This window comes from Tauraco erythrolophus, unplaced genomic scaffold, assembly GCF_009769465.1.
Source record: "Tauraco erythrolophus isolate bTauEry1 unplaced genomic scaffold, bTauEry1.pri scaffold_119_arrow_ctg1, whole genome shotgun sequence".
Lineage (NCBI taxonomy): Eukaryota > Metazoa > Chordata > Aves > Musophagiformes > Musophagidae > Tauraco > Tauraco erythrolophus.
In genome coordinates this window covers 580-22908 of record NW_028238581.1, presented here as the reverse complement: position 1 = coordinate 22908, position 22329 = coordinate 580, and the positions used below count along the sequence as shown (strand labels likewise).

At 43.8% G+C, this 22329-nt stretch overlaps 1 protein-coding gene across 1 annotated transcript; it reads left to right on the top strand.

Moving 5' to 3' along the window:
* Window positions 1-3646: 3646 nt before the first annotated feature.
* Window positions 3647-15438, top strand: LOC147526086 (nuclear cap-binding protein subunit 1-like; the record flags this gene model as incomplete). Its single annotated transcript, XM_086630516.1, has 7 exons — window positions 3647-3898; window positions 5392-5477; window positions 10293-10393; window positions 11980-12136; window positions 13677-13784; window positions 14771-14892; window positions 15365-15438. Coding segments are annotated over exons 1-7 (682 nt in total), but the record flags the coding sequence as incomplete, so codon positions are not given.
* Between the last annotated feature and the right edge of the window lie 6891 nt (window positions 15439-22329).

Sequence of the window (22329 nt, the reverse complement as noted above, 5' to 3'; positions counted from 1 at the left end):
GTCCCATAAAAATCAAAGCCAATTGTATTTGTGCTGCCTCAGTTTCCACCTTTAAATCAGTATATTTCCTGGCAGCTTCCTTCAGTCTCTCCAGAAACGCTGAGGGAGATTCATTTTTATCCTGCCTTACTTCATATAATTTAGACCAGTTCAAAGATTTAGGCATAGCATGTTTAATTCCATATAAAATCCATTTCCGATACCAACTCAATCTCTGTCTGTGCTCCACATTATTTGGATCCCACTGCGGATCCCCAGATGGAAAATTCTGTTCCAAAGTTCCAGCCATATTTTCATTCAGAACTGCCGCTTCAGCCTGTGCTCTACCTGCTTTCAACACCATTTGCTTTTCTGTATCATCCAATAAATCATCTAAAACCACCTGCAAATCACTCCAGTCTGGGTCCTGCGTTCTAATTACAGTATCCACCACTCTTCCTACTCTTTCAGGATCCTCTCTATAAAGTCCGGCTGCCTGTTTCCAAGCCATCAAATCGGTAACTGAAAAAGGCACCTTTCCATACACCGGCCCATCGTTGCCAACTCCCTGCCGCAGGGGAGCTGTTGTGTGTGTTTGCTGTCGAGTTCTCCGAGAAACAGGAGTATGAATTACAACCTCAGAGGGACCCTCCTCGGCACCCTCAGTCCCACTGCTTTCTGGTTCTTGCATCTGTCCCCGATATTCTCGACCCCGATTTCTTTCTCTCCTAGGAGGAGATATATCTAATTCTGGTCCCTCATCAGCTTCAGGAATAATCCTCTTTTTCAAACAATCCTTTCCAATATCACATGTTGTACAACACTTTTTCTCCTTTTTATTCCCTGCAGCAACAGCCAATATCAGACCATTTCCATCAATCAGTCTACACTCCTTCTGCCAATCTTTTCTTTGCCTTAAATAGAAAAACTAATCTACATAAGGTATTTCATCCCATTTCTCTTCCCTTCTACAAAACAGCATTAACTGAAAAATAGTATTCTAATTCAGAGTACCATTCAGAGGCCATACTTCTTGATCTTCTAACGTGTATAACGGCCACCACTGATTACAATATTCAATCATTTTGTTCTTTCGCAAATCATCTCCTATATCTCCCCAATGTGCTAATAAGCATCCTAACGGAGAAGTTTTCGGGATTTTGTCATTTGTAGCCAAATTACTCGCACTTTTACTTTTAAACAAACGAGTTAACTTAGATGCCATGATATAATTGTTTTACAGTACAATATACAATCACTCAAATCTGTCGCTTTGTTCTTCTCCGACTGCACCCCTCGCGGAATAGCAGGACCACGGATCCGAACTCTGCACTCGCTTTGTGTTCAGTTGCACGTCTCTCTCTCACGGTCACACTCGCACAGTTCTGCAATTATTACTTTGAATACAAGTATGTAACACAATAAACACAAAACTCAGCGCCTCAGTACCCAGTCAAGACAAACAATTCCACAATATAGCACACAAGAAAACTTCTAACTTACGTTAGAGGCACAACTTATAGAACACTATAGCTGGCATATAGGTTCCAAGTCTCCGCTATGTCCAACCCTGCAATAGCTTTCGCTTATGGCTCACGGGCAGACGCCCAGGCTTCCACTCCACGAGGATCCTCTGCCCAACCCTGCGCAGCTTTCGCCACGACTGACAGGCAGGCTACAGCGAGGGGACTCGAACCCACTCACAGTGGGACTCGAACCCACTTTCCAGAGGCGGGACTCGAACCCCCTCTATGTGGTGGGACTCGAACCCACTCGTTTAAAACAAAAGAAGTGTCTTACCTAAAATCCAGGGGACGTCGCGAAGAACCTTATGGATCGGGGATCGATGGGTGTCCCCGAGAAATCCTCGGTGCCGGCTGGAACCGATCAGGTCCCCGACTCCTCCGGTCTCCTTCAGCGAGGTCCCATCTGGGTCGCCAAAACTGTTACCGAAAATCCGGAATAAGAAGCTTATCAACACCAATGGGATGTAGATAAGCAGACACTTCTTTATTGCGGCGCCGGGTGCACGGGGGATATCTCCTCCTGGCGTGCACACCTTGCACCAAAATTAAACTTCTTATATAGAGCTTACACATGCATAAACAAATTATTTCCCGAAAATCATTAGCATATTCTTCCCCTATTTCCGATTCTGCGCAATAAAATTTAGAATCATCTGGAAATGAGTCTGGGGTATAATATGGGTAGGTGGTCTATGAGTTGGTGGTCGCGATCTCCCCCTGCCTGAATTACGTTTTGCTTAAGTTCACGGTTTCTGGTAATTACCTCATGGTTTCTTGGCAGGTACCCATAAATCGTTACAGCTGGCCTTCTTTATTCTCATTAATCCAAACCTTGATAGCTACATGCATTCTTCTAGTTCTATGTAAGTATCATAAATCAATTGGTAGGTCAACTTGTACTTGTTATCTAATTTCTACATGATTCTAACTTATCCCTTCGGTCTTGGTACAGGATTATATAAAGACTTTCATAGCAGCATCTGGTTACTGTACGAGCATACTTTTCATTGAAATAGTTCTTATAGCTTTATATTATTAAAATCAATTGCAAACTATATTAATTACAAACTATTGATTAAATTCTAATTACTAAAATTCTAAGTATCCGTAACACTGGCACCCAGTGCTGCAATAAAGGAAACGCCTGCTGCTTAATGTGAAATTGGTGTTAAGGAGTTCTCTTTTATTCCCGCATTTCAGTAACAATTTAGTTCCAAGTGACACTGTAAAAGTCAGCAGAGAAAAACCCTCTAAGACTTTATTGCAGCGCCAGGCAGCACTGAGGATTGCTCCTCCACAAGTGCTCCACCAGATTCGCAAAATTGTAGAGATAATATGTTACACAATCATACATATTCATAGAATTTCCAAGAACTAATTTACTTAAACATGAGATTTCCTGGAAATCATTAATATGTATAAATGTCCCTCTTGCATGCGCAGTTGTCTGCCTCCGTGGTCTTTGGGAATCCTCTGGTGGTCTTCCCTTAGTTGAACTTTTTATTGATTCTGTGCAGTGAGAAGTTTTGTAGGTGCTTTGGATGGCACATTTGAAAGAATGCTTGCTAGCAGCTTCATTATCTACACTTCCCTGATTATCTTACTTTAACATAACCAGTGTTGCCTCAGTAGTCTGAATTATGTGCAAAAGGGTTAAAAGGCTATCACCTTCCCAGAGAGTTAAAAGAAACAGGGTCTGGAGTTAATCAGCTAAGGGTATTTATAACTTCATTTGTGTCCTTGGTTGGGGATCTTTTTCACGAGAGAGAAATATACACTAAAGTTAGGGCATCTCCCATGTTCTTAGTTCTTTGGAAACCTGACAAAATAAATTAACCTGTGCTATACAGTACATCTCTGTCAGTAGCTTACAGCATATTGTGATCAGTTTTCTTTTAACACACTAGACACAAGAACTCCTGTTTTCTGGACACATTAGTGTCTCATTAAAAGCTAAATTTGAAACACACACAGTGGGCAAAATATAAGCCTTCAAAAGAGACCAGGCACAAGTGAAAGTAAATAAAACTTTTTTATTTAATGGGAAATTCATTAACTTCGTGTCTATTCCTTCCCCCATCTTAGAAATCATCCGAGTTCTTTGAACTATACAGAAACAAGTAGAGTGAGAGTCGCGAGAAGTCACAAAAGAGAAGGCAGTAGCTTTTCCTATTGATCTTTTACCCCGGAAGAAGATTGAGACGAACAGGAAGTAGGGAGGGGCCGAGCGGAGGAAAACATTCTGATCCCTGTTGTATGGTCTTTACATAGTGCTCTTCTTTTTCTTCTCCTACTGTGGGTATAGCGTTCCTGCTTTTTTCTCTTTCACACGCAGGTTTCTCGCAGGGACAGTGCTAGTATGTCGCGGCGGCGGCACAGCGACGAGAGCGATGGTAAGCATGGGTGGAGGGAGCGAGCGAGTGGGTGGGTGAGTTAGTTCTAGGATCCGGACTCCGCATGCCCTGCGCTTGGGGCCGTGTCATCCGTAGGGCTGGAGGAGGGGCAGGTCTCAGCTGAGGTGGCTTCCCGCGGCGCTGCCTCGCCTTTGGCTCGGGATGATGGCGGCTCACCCTGGTCCTCTGTCAGGACTTGTAGGGCGCTCTGGTGCAAGGAATCGGCTTACATAACTGAGGCTAAAGACTGTCCTGAGCCGTTGCTTCGGTCTGCCTCAAATACAGGGAGCGTCCTGGGTGAAAGTAAACTGATCAGAGCACTCAGCTCTGCATACGTGGTCAGAAGGATGTATTCTCGCATCTTGTAGAGGCTTAATAGAAAACGTTCAGAAAATATTTAGAGTGGAGAATGACTGACTTCAGAAACCGAAGCAAATGCTGTTTCTCTTAATAACGTAAACCTGTGTGAGTGGAGAGTTTGACAGTTTTGTGACTAGCTTTTTCAGCTTTTGATTGCAAAGATAAACTGTTTTTTAATCACGCTTTTATTTTTTTAATTGCTTTGACGTGCAGTTTTTCTAAGCTTATAAAAACTCTAAAAATATAAGCAAGGATTCTTAATATTTTATATATATATGCTGAAGAAGGTGTTATAAAGCACTAACAAAATACACAGTAACTGATAACTGTAAAGTATGTTTAGTTTATCTCACACATATTGTCTTGTACTGTACCAGAAATGCAGACTTATTTCTAAATAAAATTTGAGACAGCTATAATGTTAACTGTTTCTACTTCATGGATTAGATAATCAGTAATATGGCTATACTTTTGGTTTTCTTATTTATTGGGTCAATTTTGAATGCTTTGTCAGGGCTTCTTCTTAGAAGTATGTTGCTGGAATGGTTAAAGTATCTAGAGAGTTCTTTTAGAATAAGCAGGTGTACTGGGTCTGGCTGGGATGGAATTAACTTTTCCCATAGCAGCCCATATGGTGCCATACTTTGAATTTGTGACCAAAACAGTGTTGATAACACACCAATGTTTTAGCTATTGCTGAATAATGCTTGCACAGCATCAAGGCCTTTTCTTTTTCCCACTTTGCCCCTCCAGTGACTAGGCTGGGGGTGGGCAAGAGGCTGGGAGGGGACACAGCTGAGACAGCTGACCACAACTGACCAAAGGGATATTCCATGCCATATAACTTCATGCTCAGCAATAAAACTGGGCGTAGTCTTTCCAAGGCGGTTGTCACTCAGAGACTGGATAGGCATTGGTCTGCTGGTGGGACGTGGTGAGTAACTGCCTTTGTATCACTTGTTTCTCTCTTGCCTCCCTTCTTCACGTATTCAACTGTCTTTTATCTTGATCCATGAGTTTTCTCACTGTTGCTTTTTCTGTTATCTCTCCCATTGTGCTAGGGGTGTGCTTGGTCACTGGTTGGGGTCAACCCACTACAGCAGGCAAATAACGTATTTAATGTATTGAAACAGGGCAACCTCACAAAAGGAGGAGAACATCTGAGCCATCTGAAATTGAAGAGAGACTTGAATCTTTAATATGCAGAGTGGGAGAGAAGGTATAAATACTATTTCCATATTGTTTTGCAACTTAGGGTCCTTGAACAGAATACATTTTTTTCTTTGTTTTGTGTTTTTATGTGTTAATTAGTGATCCAAAAAAAGAAAATCCATTGGAAACTTCCAAGCTGGAAAATTGTTGGCCTCTGTAAAGCTGGATTTTTAAAGAGAAAATTCTTAAATGCTAACCCTGTGATGCAATGCTGAAGTATAACTAGTGAAGAGGTATCATTCCAACTCTGAACTTTATCACTGCTTTCATATTTCACAGAATCACAGAATGTTAAGGATTGGAAGGATCCTCAAAGGATCATCTAGTCCAATCCCCCTGCTGGAGCAGGACCACCTAGATCAGGTCACACAAGAATGCATCCAGGCGGGTTTTGAACATCTCCAGAGAAGGAGACTCCACAACCTCTCTGGGCAGCCTGTTCCAGTGTTCTGTTACCCTTACTGGGAAGAAGTTCTTCCTCATGTTTAAGCGGAACCTCCTATGTTCCAGCTTATATCCATTTCCCCTTGTCCTATCATTGGATGCCACTGAGAAGAGCCTGGCTCCATCCTCATGGCAGTCACCCTTTCCATATTTATAAACATTAATGAGGTCCCCCCTCAGTCTCCTCTTCTCCAAGCTAAAGAGACCCAGCTCCCTCAGCCTTTCCTCATAAGGGAGATACTCCACTCCCTTAATCATCTTTGTGGCCCTGTGCTGGACTCTCTCCAGCAGTTCCTTGTCCTTCTTGAACTGAGGGGCCCAGAACTGGACACAATATTCCAAATGCAGCTTCACCAGGGCAGAGTAGAGGGGGAGGAGAACCTCTCTTGACCTACTCACCACACCCCTTCTAATACACCCCAGGATGCCATTGGCCTTCTTGGCCACAAGGGCACATTGCTGGCTCATGGTCATCCTGCTGTCCACCAGGACCCCCAGGTCCCTTTCTCCTGTGCTGTTCCCCAACAGTTCAGTCCCCAGCTCGTACTGGTACATGGGGTTGTTCCTACCCAGATGCAAGACTCTACACTTGCCCTTGTTGTATTTCATTAAATTTCTCCCCGCCCAACTCTCCAGCCTGCCCAGGTCTCTCTGAATGGCAGCACAGCCTTCAGGTGTGTCAGCCACTCCTCCCAGTTTAGTGTCATCAGCAAACTTGCTGACCATGCACTCTACTCCCTCATCCAAGTCATCGATGAATATGTTGAACAATACTGGTCCCAGTACCAACCCCTGAGGGACTCCACTGGATACAGGCCTCCAACTGGACTCTGTCCCATTGACCACTACTCTCTGGCTTCTATCCTTCAGCCAGTTCACAATCCACCTCACTACCCGATCATCCAGACCACACTTCCTCAGTTTAGCTGTGAGGATGCTGTGGGAGACTGTGTCAAATGCTTTACTGAAGTCAAGATAGACCTGTCCTGGTTTCAGCTGGGACAGAGTTAGCACTTCTTTTTAGCAGCTAGAAGAGCTCCGTGTTTTGGTTTTAGTCTGAGACTTGCTCTGAGGAGAACGCTGACGGCGCACTGATGTTTGTAGTTGGCACTGAGGTCTCAAGGACTTTTCAGTCTGCCGGGTTCTTGCCAGTGTGCAGGAGCACAACAGGATAGGGGGGGAGCATAGCTGGGACAAGGAGTCCATGACTCTCCTTACGATTTGTACTTGGACGTAGGATTGAGGGCCAAACTGGCCAATTAGTATTCCATATCATGCAGCGTCATGCCCCGTATAAAAGTGAGGGTCAGCCGGAAAGAAGGGCTTTTTGCCCTTCCGGGACTCTCACTTTCGGGCTCTCAGAGTGCTTTCTCTCTCTCTCTCTCTCTCTATTTTCGGGCCTCCCGTTCATCCGGAATTGCGGTATTGGGATTTATCTGTTTCGGGATTGCAGCTTTGGGACGAGACGGGCCTTGGTCAAGGGGTGGTGAGCAATTACACCGTACATCACTCGTTTGTATATATTTATCCTTGTAAATATCCGTACATAGATATATTGGTAGCGGTAGTAGTAAATTGTTCTTATCTCAACCCACGGGTCTCTTTTCTTTTTTCTTCTTTGATTCTCTCCCTCATCCCTGGGGGTGGGGGAGTGAGCAACTGTGTAGGGTTTGGTTGCCAGAGTGGCCTAACCCACGACAAGACCACATCCACTGCTCTACCATCATCCACCCACTGGGTGATGTCCTCATAAAAGGCTATCAGGTTTGTCAAGCACGACTTCCCCTTAGTGAAGCCATGTTGACTGCCCCTAATGACCCTCTTATCCTTGATATGCCTAGAGACAGCACCAAGGATAAGTTGTTCCATTATCTTTCTAGGGATGGAGGTGAGGCTGATCGGTCTATAGTTACCTGGGTCTTCCTTCTTGCCCTTTTTGAAGACCGGAGTGACATTTGCTTTCTTCCAGTCCTCAGGCACCTCTCCCGTTCCCCACAATTTAACAAAGATGATGGTGAGTGGCCTGGCAATGACATCCGCCAGCTCCCTCAGTGCCCACGGGTGCATCCCATCAGGACCCATGGATTTATGGATGGCCAGGTTGCTTAACTGGTCCCTAACCAAGTCCTCATCAACCAGGGTAGACTCCTCCTCTATCCTGACTTCCTCAGGGGCTCATCAGGATAGCCTCCAGCAGTATAGACTGAGGCAAAGAAGGCATTCAGTAACTCTGCCGCCTTCTCATCCTCTGTCACCAGGGCACCCTCCTCATTCACCAGTGGGCCTACATTGCCTCTAGTGTTAGTTTGATCTGCAATGTATTTGAAGAAGCCCTTTCTGTTGTCCTTGACCTTTCTTGCAAGGTTTAATTCCAAGGAGGTCTTAGCTTTCCTAGTTGCCTCCCTACATCCTCTGACAGCAGACCTATATTCCTCCCAAGTGGCCTGCCCCTCCTTCCATGATCTGTACACTCTCTTTTTCCACTTGAGTTTGCCCAACAGTTCCCCATTTAACCATGCAGGTCTCTTGGTGCCCTTTCTTGACTTCCTACCTGTTGGGATGCACTGGTCTTGAGCTCGGAAGAGGAGGTCCTTGAAGACTAACCAACTATCTTGGGCCCCTTTACCTTCCAGTACTCTGTCCCATGGGATTTCTCCTAGCAGTTGTTTGAAAAGATCAAAGTTGGCCCTACTGAAGTCCAGGGTTCTAGTTCTGCTAGGTATTCTCTTCCTGACACATGAGATCCTGAACTCCACCATTTCATGGTCACTACAACCAAGGTTACCCTCGACCTTCAGCGCTTCAACCAGACCCTCCTTATTAGTGAGAATAAGATCCAGCAGCGCTCCTCTCCTAGTAGGCTCATCCACCATTTGCATTAGGAAGTTATCATCGATGCACTGAAGGAACCTCCTGGACTGTGGATGGCTGGCTGAGTAGGCCTTCCAGCAGATATCAGGATAATTGAAGTCCCCCATGACAACCAGGGCCTGCATTTGTGGGACTGCTATCAGCTGCCTGTAGAAGACCTCATCAACCTCCTCATCCTGATCCAGTGGTCTGTAATAGACACCAATAACAGTATCACACATGCCAGATTGTTCTTTAATTCGCACCCACAAGCTCTCAACTTGCTCCTGATCCGCCCCTGGACAGAACTCAATGCACCCTAGTTGCTCCCTCATGTAAGGAGCAACTCCACCACCTCGCCTTGCTGACCTGTCTTTCCTGAAGAGGACATAGCCATCTATGACCACATTCCAGTCATGCGAGCTGTCCCACCAAGTCTCGGTAATTGCCACAAGATCATAACCCCCTGATCGAACACAGATTTCTAACTCCTGTTTGTTCCCCATGCTGTGTGCATTGGTGTACAGGCATTTCAGAGAGCCAGCTGAGCACGCCGATTTCACCCTAGGGGGGTGGGAGGCCTTATTCCCTGGGCCTGGTTTACTGAGCCCAGTTATATCCCTTTCAAAGCCAGTTTAAAGCCCTCTCCATGAGCCCCACCAGCTCATGAGCAAGAATCCTTTTCCCCTTTTGAGACAGCTGAAATCCATCAGTTGCCATCAGAGCCAGTGCTGTGAAAACCTTCCCATGATTAAAGAAACCAAAATTCTGTTGATGGCACCAGCTTCTGAGCCATCTGTTAATCAGGTGTGTTTTCCTGTTCCTTTCTGTATTCTTTCCTGCCACTAAAGGGATTGAGGAAAACACTACCTGGGCTCCTGACCCTTCAACCAATCGCCCCAATGCCCTGAAGTCCCTTTTGATGGCTTTTGGGCCTCTCTCTGCTACCTCATCAGTTCCAACCTGCATGACCAGTAATGGATAATAATCAGAGGGCTGTACCAGAGTAGAGGGAAACTAATGAGATGTGTACCAACCAACCAACCAACCAACCAACCAACCATCAAAAGACCTCGCCAATGTCACAACTGATCTTGGGACTTGGCTGGGTTTGGTGCTTGTAACAAGCATAGAAAAAAGTGTGACAACAAATATGATGGGTCTTATATGTTAATTTAAGCCACATATAAGCTATGTAGTTGTTTCACTTCCCCCAATGTCATTAATATAATATTTAATTCAGTTACTGAGAGACCTTTGAAGCTATGTTAACTCTTACTTCCTAGGAAAACACTAGAGCTCCTTGCTGTGGAGAAGTCACAATTGAAGTTTCTTTTAGTCATTTTTGCTTCTTATTTCTAGAAAATGAGAGAAATTCTGAATTCCTAATGGAATTTGAATCATTACTTCTAACAGGAACAAAATGCGAAGTAATATTTCATTTTATCCTATTTGCTTGTCTTCCGCTTGTTACTGTGAGGATAGTTGATATACCTGATTGATGAGAAGGCACTCTTTTCTTTCTTAGAGTACTTCCTCTCTGGAGAGCAACTTGGAGGGTCTAGCTGGTGTCTTGGAAGCTGATCTACCAAACTATAAAAGCAAGATATTAAGAATTCTTTGTACTGTGTATGTATGCAGAAGATTTGGGAGGTGCTCTGTTATCTATGCTAAATAGAAAAGTTTATGCGTTTGAAGTACTTTAAATGCTGTGAACAGCTTTTAGTTCTTGAACACTGTTATTGCTTAGGATTTGTCTTACTCCAGGCAAAAGAAATCTGAGGAGGAGCTTAGTCTATTGACTTAGGCATAAATCAAGGAAAATACCCATGTATAGTACTCTCACTTGAAATATGTGCACAAGGTCATAAGCAGAGTAGATCCCAGAGCTGCTGTCTCATTGCCATGGGGAATGTGCTGGGTAATATCTTGTTTCTGAATTGAACAGTCACTAAAGAATATAAAAATCTGTCGGGTGTCAATTCTTATCTGTGTATTCCTACTTTTCCTATTCCCCTTTTTAGGGGCTGAGGTGCTCCTCTCTCCATGAACCTACCCTCTAGTAGTGGAGAGATGAAGGGACCAGAGGTAGGCTTCCCCCTTGGTTAACAGCACTTCTTCCTCTCCCTAGCAAAGCACTGGAACAGAATTGCTTTGTCTGTTGGGCTACTGGGAATGTGTCCCAGGAGAGGATTGTGTGGGGTCTGCAATAGTATACCACATTTTGGGTGTATGTGTGTGGTGTGGGTGTTTCAGTGCCAGCTTGTGCTGTAGCTATAAGGAAACTTTAAGTCCATTTCATAGCACTGTTCATAAACATAAGTCAAACAGTACATCTATTTCCCACAACAGCTGAATGCCTTTGAACGCATGGAGTTAGCTTACACATTTACAAAACATTTGAAGAAAATAAGTCCTTACAATAGGACCTAACCTGTCTATTTCTTTAAGACCTTATACTGAAAATTGCTTACTTAAGTTTGAGATACTTAGAATCAAATTTAACTTTTAAGTGACGTAAAATGTTTACATCTCTTGTGTAATCTTGCTGTTCTAGTATAATAGAATGGCTACCTTATGCTACACTGAACAAGTTGTCTTAAATGGTGTTATTTGGCCATATTCCCATAGAGTATATAAAACACTGGAAAATGAGGCAGAATAGTCAGAATGCTTTATGATATATATATTTAATTAACAGGGTTTTTTTTTTAAATTACTGATACTTTCAAAACTTTCTGTTAAATTATATATTTTGGCAGTACTTAAAATTATATTGCTAGAAGCTTTTGTCAAATGTCATTCCAGTCTGATAACTTATGCCTTTTGCTTCAATAACAGCTTTTGTCCAGATTGAAAGTTTTGCTGAGTTGGAGACTGCAGCTGAAAATGTCTTAAAGTGTAGTTGCTATAGGTTTTAGAACCTACTATAATCCTAAATGCTTACAAGTTAAAAATAATTAAAAAGAAAATATATTGAAATGTAGTTAAAAGTAGTATATATATTCCTAAAGGATTATAGTCCTAAAAAGGATGTTCTGTAATGTTTTGTCTACAGGACATATAACTAATGTCAGGTTAGCAGTTTACCTTGCTTAAATACAAGAGAAGCGTACTCCATACAAAGCAGGTTCAAAGATGCTATGTAAGTGCAGTGGTTGGCATGTGATAAATGAACATCTAACAAAGTGCTTGTTTTTCTTCATTTAAATCAGCGCACGTCTATTACCAGAAAAGCTTACCATTTACACAACGTTAGTTGGGCTGCTGAATGCCAGGAACTACAACTTTGGTGGGGAATTTGTAGAAGCCATGATTCGTCAGCTCAAAGAATGTTTGAAAGTCAACATGTATAATGAAGCTGAGTACTTAGTAAGTGGAATCTTTCACATCTCTTTTTTTTCCCCCCAGTCTTCCTCTCCCTGTCCCCACCCAATATTACTTACTCTTCCTTTTGACATCCAGAGGGACTGGAGGTTTTCTGTATGCAACATGGTCTTTTCTGGCATCCCCATGTAGTGCTCCATAGATATGCCAGGAGAAAGTGCATGGTATTCCTTCCTAAGGAGATGAAAAATTAGGTTATGATTGCAAAACTGATCTCCAAACTATGTGTGAAATTTCCCACAGCCGAATTAACTCTCAGGAAATCAGAGGTTTTCTTTCTCTTCTCCCCCTCGGTTTGTTCTACAGGAGAATCTAGAAGGCGAATGAAAGCTATTCATTTCTACTGTGCTCAGAGACAAATATTGTTCCTGTTGGGTCCCTTTATTTATCTATTTATTTATTTATTTAAAAGTCAGCTTATTCCCAAGTGGATAGGTTATATTGGATGGCTGTAATCAGTCCTGTATGCTCATCCTGCTTGTGAGTAATGAAGACCAAGTGGGTAATTTTCAGTGCTGACTCATTTTGAAACCACTTCCATTTGATTAGCAGCATACCATTAGTTTGGTGCCTTGTTAAAACCTGACAATAGCAGTGGGTTTAAGGGTCTGTCTGTATGAAACTGGTTCAAGTTATGGATAAGTGACTATAGAAATGTATTTTGTATGAAAGTCGTGTATGAGCAGCATACTGATTTAACACTGATATGTACTGATATTCTTCTGGATACATGCAAAAAGTGAATTTCCATCTTCAGTCTTGCATACTGTGTGTGTTATTCTGTATCTCTCACCCTCAACAGCTCCCTTGCCCACTCCCCATGTCTCTGTCTCTGACTCTTGCCCCTGCCTCATGTCATGCTCTCTTGCTCACAGGACCCTGCCCTGTGTCTCATGCATGCTCTTTCCAGCCCCTGCCCCATGTCTTGCTTGCTGACTATTTCTTTTTCTGGCTTGTGCCTTATGTCTTGCTCTCACTTGTTCTTTCTCCAGCTACCACCCTGTAATGCACTCTGGCTCATGCCTTGTGTCTCACTCATTCTTAGATTCGTGCCCTCTGACTCACTCTCTTGCTCCTGCTTTCTCCAGTTCCCTCCCTGTGATGTGCTCTATCATGTACTGGATTGCAGTCTCTGTGTCTCACTCATTCTTTCTTCAGCTGTCAACTGTTGGTGCCCTCTGGCTCGTTCTTTCTCGAGCTCCCACCCTGTCATGCACTCTAGCTCATGCGTTTTGGCTTGTGTGTTCTTGCTGCTGCTTCTCATGCTCCCACCCTGTGACACATTCTGGCTTGTGCCCTGTGTCTCCCTCTCATTTCTTTCTCCAGTTGTCACTGTGAGTCTCATCCATTTCCCCCCCTGCTCTGTTGTGCCCTCTTCTCCCCTCCCCCCTCCCACCGTGTGTCCATCCCTTTCCCCCCCACCTCCTTTGAAGTCGAATTAATGCTTATTTCTTTTTGTGTAGTTGAATGCAAGAGTATTCATTTAAAAATTAATAAAATAACTTTTTTTGTTGTTGTTCAATAGGTTCGTTTTCTATCTGATCTTGTGAATTGTCATGTAATAGCTGCACCTTCAATGGTAGCCATGTTTGAGAACTTTGTGAGTGTGACACAGGAGGAAGATATACCACAAGTAAGCATAGTAACTGCCATCTCAAGTGTTGTGCTGTTTTTACACAATTTCACTTTATCATGAATAAAACATTCACTTAGTATGAATAAAAGGATCCTGTGAGTTAGACAATACATGCATACAGTGAAATAGTTAAGTCTTCTATAGTGAGGTAACTCAAGTTACCCCTGTGGCAGGGGGGTTGGAACTAGATGATCTTTAAGGTCCCTTCCAACTCAAACCATTCTATGATTCTAAGTAAATTTCTTTTCCTTTGCTTCTGGCAAGTATATAATACTCAGTGAGTTTTGCCAAGTTTATTGAACAGTTGTAATATAGTTAATTTGCAGAAAGATTCTAAAAGTAATATTTCTTCTCTTATATGTGTGTCTCATGTTCCAAATAAAATATAACATCTTTGAAGTAAGAATATGTTTTTTCCTTGGCTGTCAATCCAGCTAATGCACCATGGACTATGGGAATTTGGTTTAGCTCTTTCTTTGCTGATGAGTGCATTGCAGTAGCCTAAAGAATTCATAGATAACATTAAAGTCACTGTAACAGTGATGCACCTTACGAGTTGCATATACCTACTTTATGGAAGGGTCAATTATTAAATCATTCTGTCGATAGCTTAGTTCAACTTCAATTTCGCTTTTTTTCTTTGTTAAGAGTTTTATAAGAAATTCTTCAGGAAACTTGGCATTGGTAACTTTGAATGATTTAAAGTAAAGAGGCTCTGTAGAAGGGTTTTTGTGTGGGTCTCCAAATATACTGTATGTCTAAATGTCTGCCTCTTGAATTATATGTTCTTGTTTTCAAACAGCCTCTTGACATGTCTTCAGGAACTTGAACTGACACACAGTTGTAATCCCAAGTATTGATTGCTGATTTAACTGAAGTTGATCTCTACATCCCCTTAAATACTCCTGGGTTTGCTACTCTTTGCATTGAGAGAAATTCAATAAGTTTGTCAAAGAAATCCCTTTTAAATTTTTTTCCTGTAGGTACGATGTGATTGGTATGTGTTTGCATTTCTGTCATCTTTGCCTTGGGTTGGAAAGGAGTTGTATGAGAAGAAAGATGCTGAAATAGATCGCCTCTTGTCCCACACAGAAAGCTATCTGAAGTAAGCTATAACCAGTAAAAATATACTCTTTCTGGTACCTATTCAAGTATGGATCAATAGCTTTGATTATTGTTAATTTAGAAATACTCTAAATTCTTAGACCCAAACAACTGTGAGGAAAAGACCCTGAAAAATAAAATAGATGAAGAGGTTTATGAATCTAAATGACTTAAGTATCACTCTCAACTTCTGTGTGTGTTGAAGGTAATATTTTCTTGATGCATATGTGTCTGCATTGTTATGACTAGGGTGCTGGTCACCTGTGTCTCTATGTGTGTGTTTTTCTCCAAGTGATTTAACACTGCCATTGAGACTAGTTGTTAGTGATAATTTAAATGTTCACAAACCTGTTTTTATACTACTGCAGACCTCATCAGCTCAATAGACCAAATAGTAGTACACTCACAATAAGAAAACATCGCTTTCTTAGATCAGCTTTTTAAGTGTTAGGTTTTCTTTCCTGTATAAACAGGCATCGCCAGAAGATTCATGTACCCATGTTACAAGTTTGGACTGCTGATAAACCACATCCACAAGAAGAGGCAAGTAGGCTTGCTTTATTTATTTTGTACTGTTTAAAAGATGCTTTAAAAGAATTATTTGACTGAAGTGTTCTTTGGAAATTTAAAATTAAAGGTGCTTTAAGAAAAAAATTAATTCTTTTGAATTGCCCTCCCATGTGTGTCTATTCCAAATGGATTCTAGGTATGAAGTTCTTTTCTAAGTCTTGGGCTAAAACTTAGAGCTGCATTGAGTGAGTGGGAGAGCATTTTGTTGTTTGGTGACAGTCCCCTTTAGGAAATGCTGCTAAACAAGGAATGGTCACTGATCATAGTATTCTTAGGAAATGGGGCTACAAGGCTCTGTACTGAAAGTACCTTTTGGAGAAGGAAGATGTAATTTACCCATTAAAATGTTTCCCTTCTGCAAAAAGAAAACCTCTAGAGTGTTCTTCCTGCAGTGGCTTTGCTTTTTACAGCTCTAGAAAGTGCTAAACAGATACACTCAAATGTTATGCAGCACTAATTGCACCCTCTTTCATAATTAAACCAAAAGTATTAGAGGGGAGAGGTAGCTGATATGGGGTGTTTTTTCTTTTTATTGAACTTTTACTTTTTCCTCCACTGGACTTGCTCCAGTATATATCAATGTCTGCCTTGTACTGAGGAGCCCAATACTGGACACAGCACTTCAGATGTGGCCTTACAAGTACTGAATTAGAGGGGAAGGATCATTTCCCTTGACCTGCTGGCTACGCTCTTGCTGATAAAGCCCAGAATGTGATTGGCTTTCTTTGCTGCAAGGGCACACTACTGCCTCACGTATAACTTGTTCACCAGGACCTCCAGGTCCTTTTCTGCAAAGCTGCTTTCTGGCTAGTCAGCCCCCAGCATATACTGGTGCCTGGAGTTGTTCCTCCCTAGATGTAGAGTTTGACATTTGCTTTTGTTGAACTGCATGAGGTTCCTGTCAGCACATTTCTCTAGCCTGTCCAGGTCCCTCTGAACATCAGCCCTGCTCTCTTTGTGTTAACTGCTTCCCCTCCAATTTGGTATCTCTTAGACTGTATTTAAATTTTTAACTGTAATATTGAAATAATGTGGGTCTTTTTGTAGGTGGAATGAATGTTGACTGATGTCGTGGGTTAAGTTGAAAACTTCCCCCATACACACAGCTGGTCACTCCTCCTCCCCCACCCCCAGGGATGAGGGAGAGAATTAAAGGAGAAACGGGAAACCCGTGGGTTGAGATAAGAACAATTTAATACAGATGATTTAATACACAGTGTAGATGCTCACCACCCCCTCGTATGCGCAGCCCGTCTCGTCCCGAAGCTGCAATCCCGGACGAACGCGAGGCCCCGAAATAGAGAGGGGCAGAGAGAGAGAGAGAGAGTACTCCGAGAGTGGGAGTACTGGGAGAGAGAGAAAAAAGAAAGAAAAACAGTAGAGCAAAAGCGCAGCAAGCGCAAAAGAGCAAAAGTGGTGAAAGAGCCAAAGCGCAAAAGCCCTTCTGTCCGGCTGCCCCTCACTTTTATACTGGGCATGACGCTGCGTGATATGGAATACTGATTGGCCAGTTTGGCCTCAATCTTAAGTTCCACCACAAATCATAAGGGGAATCGTGTCCCCCTTGTCCCGTCTATGCTCCCCCCTTATCCTGCCGTGCTTCTGCACTCCGGCACACTGAAAAGTCCTTGGAGTCTCACGTCCAACCACAAACATCAGCTTGCTATCAGCATTCTTCTCAGAGTGAGCCTCTGAGTAAAACCAAAACACGGAGCTCTTCTAGCTGCTAAAAAAAACTCTGTCCCAGCTGAAACTAGGACAGTATCCACCCCTTATTCCATACCATGCATGTCATGCTCAAACCTTACATATATACTATTCCCTTAGCCATGGGTCATCCCTCCAAAATGTGTCTTCATCTGTTGTAGCAGTCTCTCAGGGCAGGAAAGATGACGTGGAATTCGCTCAGTCGGTAGAACGGATGACATGTAGTCTTTGTTGCGTGTGGCGCCTGGAGCTCGTAGTTGGTGTATCCAGCCACTGTCTGCAGGTTGAAGATGTTGATCTCAAAGAAGTTGCTGGGTGTTTGGAATCGGTTCTGATTCTGATGAAGTTCATTCTTCATTAACCTGGATGATTCTTAATATAATGACATTAGTACAATGTGACAACCATAGCGATGATGTTATGCAGGGACAGGGTTATTCAGCAATTAATATCACACAATTCAATTCATTTTATCATCTATTTTCACCCAACATCAAATCCCCTTGAGGCACACATCGGACTTCCCCGTCCTTCTGCATCACCCACCAAGTGCACCCAGGTCCCTGAGCAAAAGCAATCCCACGAATGGGTTTACCTTTACCCGAGGCAGGAATAACCCAAACTGTCTTCCCCAGTTTATTCCTCATGTGCACTACAGGGACTTTATCTCCTTCTACAGTGCGTAGAAGTTCTGATTGGGCAGGACCAGCTCAACTGGCAGATCCTCTAGTGTTGACTAACCAGGTGGCTTTTGCTAAATGCGTATCCCAATGTTTGAAGGTTCCACCACCCATTGCTTTCAGTGTGGTTTTTAGCAATCCATTATATCGTTCAATCTTCCCAGAAGCTGGTGCATGATAGGGGATGTGATATACCCACTCGATGCCATGCTCTTTGGCCCAGGTGTCTATAAGATGGTTACGGAAATGAGTCCCGTTGTCTGACTCAATTCTTTCTGGGGTGCCATGCCGCCACAAGATTTGCTTTTCAAGGCCCAAGATCGTGTTCCGGGCGGTGGCATGGGGCACAGCATAGGTTTCCAGCCATCCAGTGGTCGCTTCCACCATTGTGAGCACGTAACGCTTGCCACTGCGAGTTTGTGGAAGTGTGACATAGTCAATTTGCCAAGCCTCTCCATATTGATATTTCAACCAACGCCCTCCATACCAAAGAGGTTTCAATCGCTTGGCTTGCTTGATTGCAGCACACGTTTCACATTCATGGATCACCTCTGCAATAGTGTCCATAGTTAGGTCCACCCCTCGATCACGAGCCCATTTGTATGTGGCGTCCCTTCCTTGATGGCCTGAGGCATCATGGGCCCAACGAGCTAGAAATTTTTCACCTTTATGTTGCCAGTCCAGATCCACCTGAGCCACTTTAATCTTGGCGGCCTGATCCACCTGTTGATTGTTTTCATGTTCTTCTGTGGCCCGACTCTTGGGTACATGGGCATCTACATGTCGTACTTTCACAATCAGCTTCTCTACTCAAGCAGCAATGTCTTTCCACAACGGGGCAGCCCAGATGGGTTTACCTCTGCGTTGCCAGCTGCTCTGCTTCCATTGCCGTAGCCATCCCCACAGGGCATTTGCTACCATCCAAGAGTCGGTATAGAGATAGAGCATTGGCCACTTTTCTTGTTCAGCGATGTCTAAAGCCAGTTGGATGGCTTTCACCTCTGCAAACTGGCTTGATTCGCCTTCTCCTTCGGTAGCTTCTGCGACCCGTCGAGTAGGACTCCATATAGCAGCTTTCCATTTTCGATGTTTTCCTACAAGGCGACAGGATCCGTCAGTAAACAGAGCGTATTTCTTCTCATTGTCTGATAGTTCATTATAAGGTGGAGCCTCCTCAGCACGTGTCACCTCCTCCTCCTCTGGTGACATTCCAAAGTCTTTACCTTCAGCCCAGTTAGTGATCACTTCCAAAATTCCTGGGCGATTGAGGTTTCCTATCCGAGCTCTTTGTGTGATCAGCGCGATCCACTTGCTCCATGTGGCATCAGTTGCGTGGTGTGTAGACGGGACGCTCCCTTTGAACATCCAGCCGAGCACTGGCAATCGGGGTGCCAGGAGCAACTGTGCTTCAGTACCAGTCATTTCAGAAGCAGCTCGGACTCCTTCATATGCTGCCAGTATCTCTTTTTCAGCTGGAGCATAGTTGGCTTTGGATCCTTTGTATCCTCGACTCCAAAACCCAAGAGGTCAACCTCGCGTCTCCCCTGGCGCTTTTTGCCAGAGACTCCAGGTGGGACCATTCTCTCCAGCTGCAGTGTAGAGCACGTTTTTGACATCTTGTCCTGTCCAGACTGGTCCCAGGGCTACCACATGGACTATTTCTTGTTTAATTTGTTCAAAGGCTTGTTTTTGCTCTGGGCCCCATTCAAAATTATTCCTCTTTCGGGTTATTTGGTAGAGGGGTTTTACAATCTGGCTGTAGTCGGGAATATGCATTCGCCAGAAACCCACAATGCCTAAGAAAGCTTGTGCTTCCTTTTTGTTGGTTGGTGGGGACATAGCTGTTATTTTATTAATCACGTCCATCGGAATCTGACGACGCCCATCTTGCCATTTTATTCCCAAAAACTGTATCTCCTGGGCAGGTCCCTTGACTTTACTCTGTTTTATGGCAAAGCCTGCTTTCAGAAGGATTTGGATTATCTTTTCACCTTTCTCAAAAACTTCTTCTGCTGTGTTGCCCCATACAATGATGTCATCAATGTATTGCAAATGTTCTGGGGCATCACCCTGTTCCAGTGTGGTCTGGATCAGTCCATGGCAAATAGTGGGGCTGTGTTTCCACCCCTGGGGCAGTCAATTCTAGGTATACTGGATGCCCCTCCAAGTGAAAGCAAACTGTGGCCTGCATTCCGGTGCCAAAGGAATTGAGAAAAACGCATTAGCGATATCAATTGTAGCGTACCACCTGGCTGCCTTTGACTCCAGTTCATACTGAAGTTCCAGCATATCTGGCACGGCAGCACTCAATGGTGGTGTAACTTCATTCAAGCCACGATGGTCTACTGTCAGCCTCCACTCGCCATTGGACTTACGTACAGGCCATATAGGGCTGTTAAAAGGTGAGCGGGTCTTTGTGATGACTCCTTGACTCTCCAGTTGACGAATCAACTTATGGATAGGAATTAGAGAGTCTCGGTTGGTACGATATTGCCGTTGGTGCACTGTTGTAGTAGCAATTGGCACCTGTTGTTCTTCGACCCTCAGTAACCCCACAGCAGAAGGGTCCGTTGAGAGACCAGGCAAAGTAGACAGCTGCCTGCCTTCTTCTGTCTCTACTGCAGCTATGCCAAAAGCCCACCGATACCCTTTTGGGTCTTTGAAATACCCTCTCTTAAGATAATCTATGCCAAGGATGCACGGTGCTTCTGGGCCAGTTACAATAGGGTGTTTTTGCCACTGCTTACCAGTTAGGCTCACTTCAGTCTCTAACACAGTCAGTTGTTGAGACCCCCCTGTCACTCCAGAAATACAGATGGATTCTGCCCCTCTAAAGTTCGACGGTATCAAGGTGCATTGGGCACCAGTATCCACTAAAGCCTTATACTTTCTGGGGTATGATGTGCCAGGCCACCGAATCCACACAGTCCAGTAAACTCGATTGTCCCTCTCCTCCACCTGGCTGGAGGCAGGGCCTCTCTAATGCCTGTTATCATATTCATCAGAGGAATCAGCAGGATTAGAGTCAGGGTGGCTAGGAGGATCAGCCCTCCCATTTTGACTAGTGGACTGCTCACTGTAGACTGGGGCAACAGCTGTCCTGGAGGAATTGGAGAAAGTTCTATTCCTGTTGGTTCTTCCTCCCAACTGGCGTACCCTGGCTTCTAAAGCGGAGGTGGGTTTTCCATCCCACCTTCTCATGTCTTCTCCATGATCACGGAGGTAGAACCACAGCTCACCCTGTGATCTGTACCGTCTCTCTTGTCTCTCTTGAGGAGGGTAACGCCTGGTTCTGACAGCTGAAATTCTAGAACGTTCAGGTGGTGGGAAATCTACTTTTTCTCTTAATTCTCAGACCTCCTCAGACAGCTTTTCCACAGCCGCAACACAGGTTCGTATAGAAGTGTTATCATCATATCATCGGAGGTAGGTGACCAGATTACCTACAGATAGTGGTGCTTCATCATCCCCGAAGTCCATTATTGCCAATGAGGTGGAATATGCTGCTGGCGCACTCCGTAGAATCTTCTGCCACATTGGTCGTGTGCACCGGACGTCATCTGGATCTTCGAGTCTTGGTCCGCTTCTCGAGTCAAGATAAATCAACTCTCGCACAGCCAGTTCTCTCAGATACTGAATAGCTTTTTCTATGTTGGTCCACTTGCTTACATTACATGGCACCTCGTCCTTGTAGGGATACCTTTCCTTTATAGCTGCCAGGAGCCATCTCCAGAGGCTGCGGACTTGTGTCTGCCTTCCAATTGCTTTATCAATGCCTCCATCCATGGCAAGGGCTCCCAGCTGCCTGGCTTCATTACCATCTAACTCCAGACTATTGGCTCCCATGTCCCAGCATCTGAGCAACCAAGAGACAATGGGCTCACCTTTAAGACGGCCATAATCTTTTCGAATATCTCGCAGCTCGCTCATTTTTAGAGATCTGGTGGTTATTGTCTCATCTATGATGTCACTTCTCCTCCATTGAGATTTTCTCTGGGGCGAAACAGAACGCTCCCGCTTCATTTCTTGTGATGGCCCTGGTTGCTCTTCATCATCATCATCCTCTCCTCTGCATTCTGACTTTCGCACACATTTCCTCGGTTGCTCTTCCTCCAATCGTTGTGATGGCCCTGGTTGCTCTTCCTCATTTGGTTGTTGTGATGGCCCTGATTGCTCTTCATCTTCTAACTTTTGTATACATTTTCTTTTCCTTACGGGGGCAACTGATACCGTTGTAGTCTGAGTAGCTATAGTGCTTGTCATGGGAGTTGAGATGGCAAGCTCAATAACCCGAGAAATAAAATGATATATACCCCTAAATGGCCGATTGATTTTGAATATATAGATAATTAAACATATATTCAGGGGACCTTGCAGGACAATCAAACCCGTTAAATTATTCCAACAATGTTCGGCATTATCAAAATCAAGGTAAGCTTTTGTGAATGAAAAGTCACCGGTATAATTGGCGATGATATCCG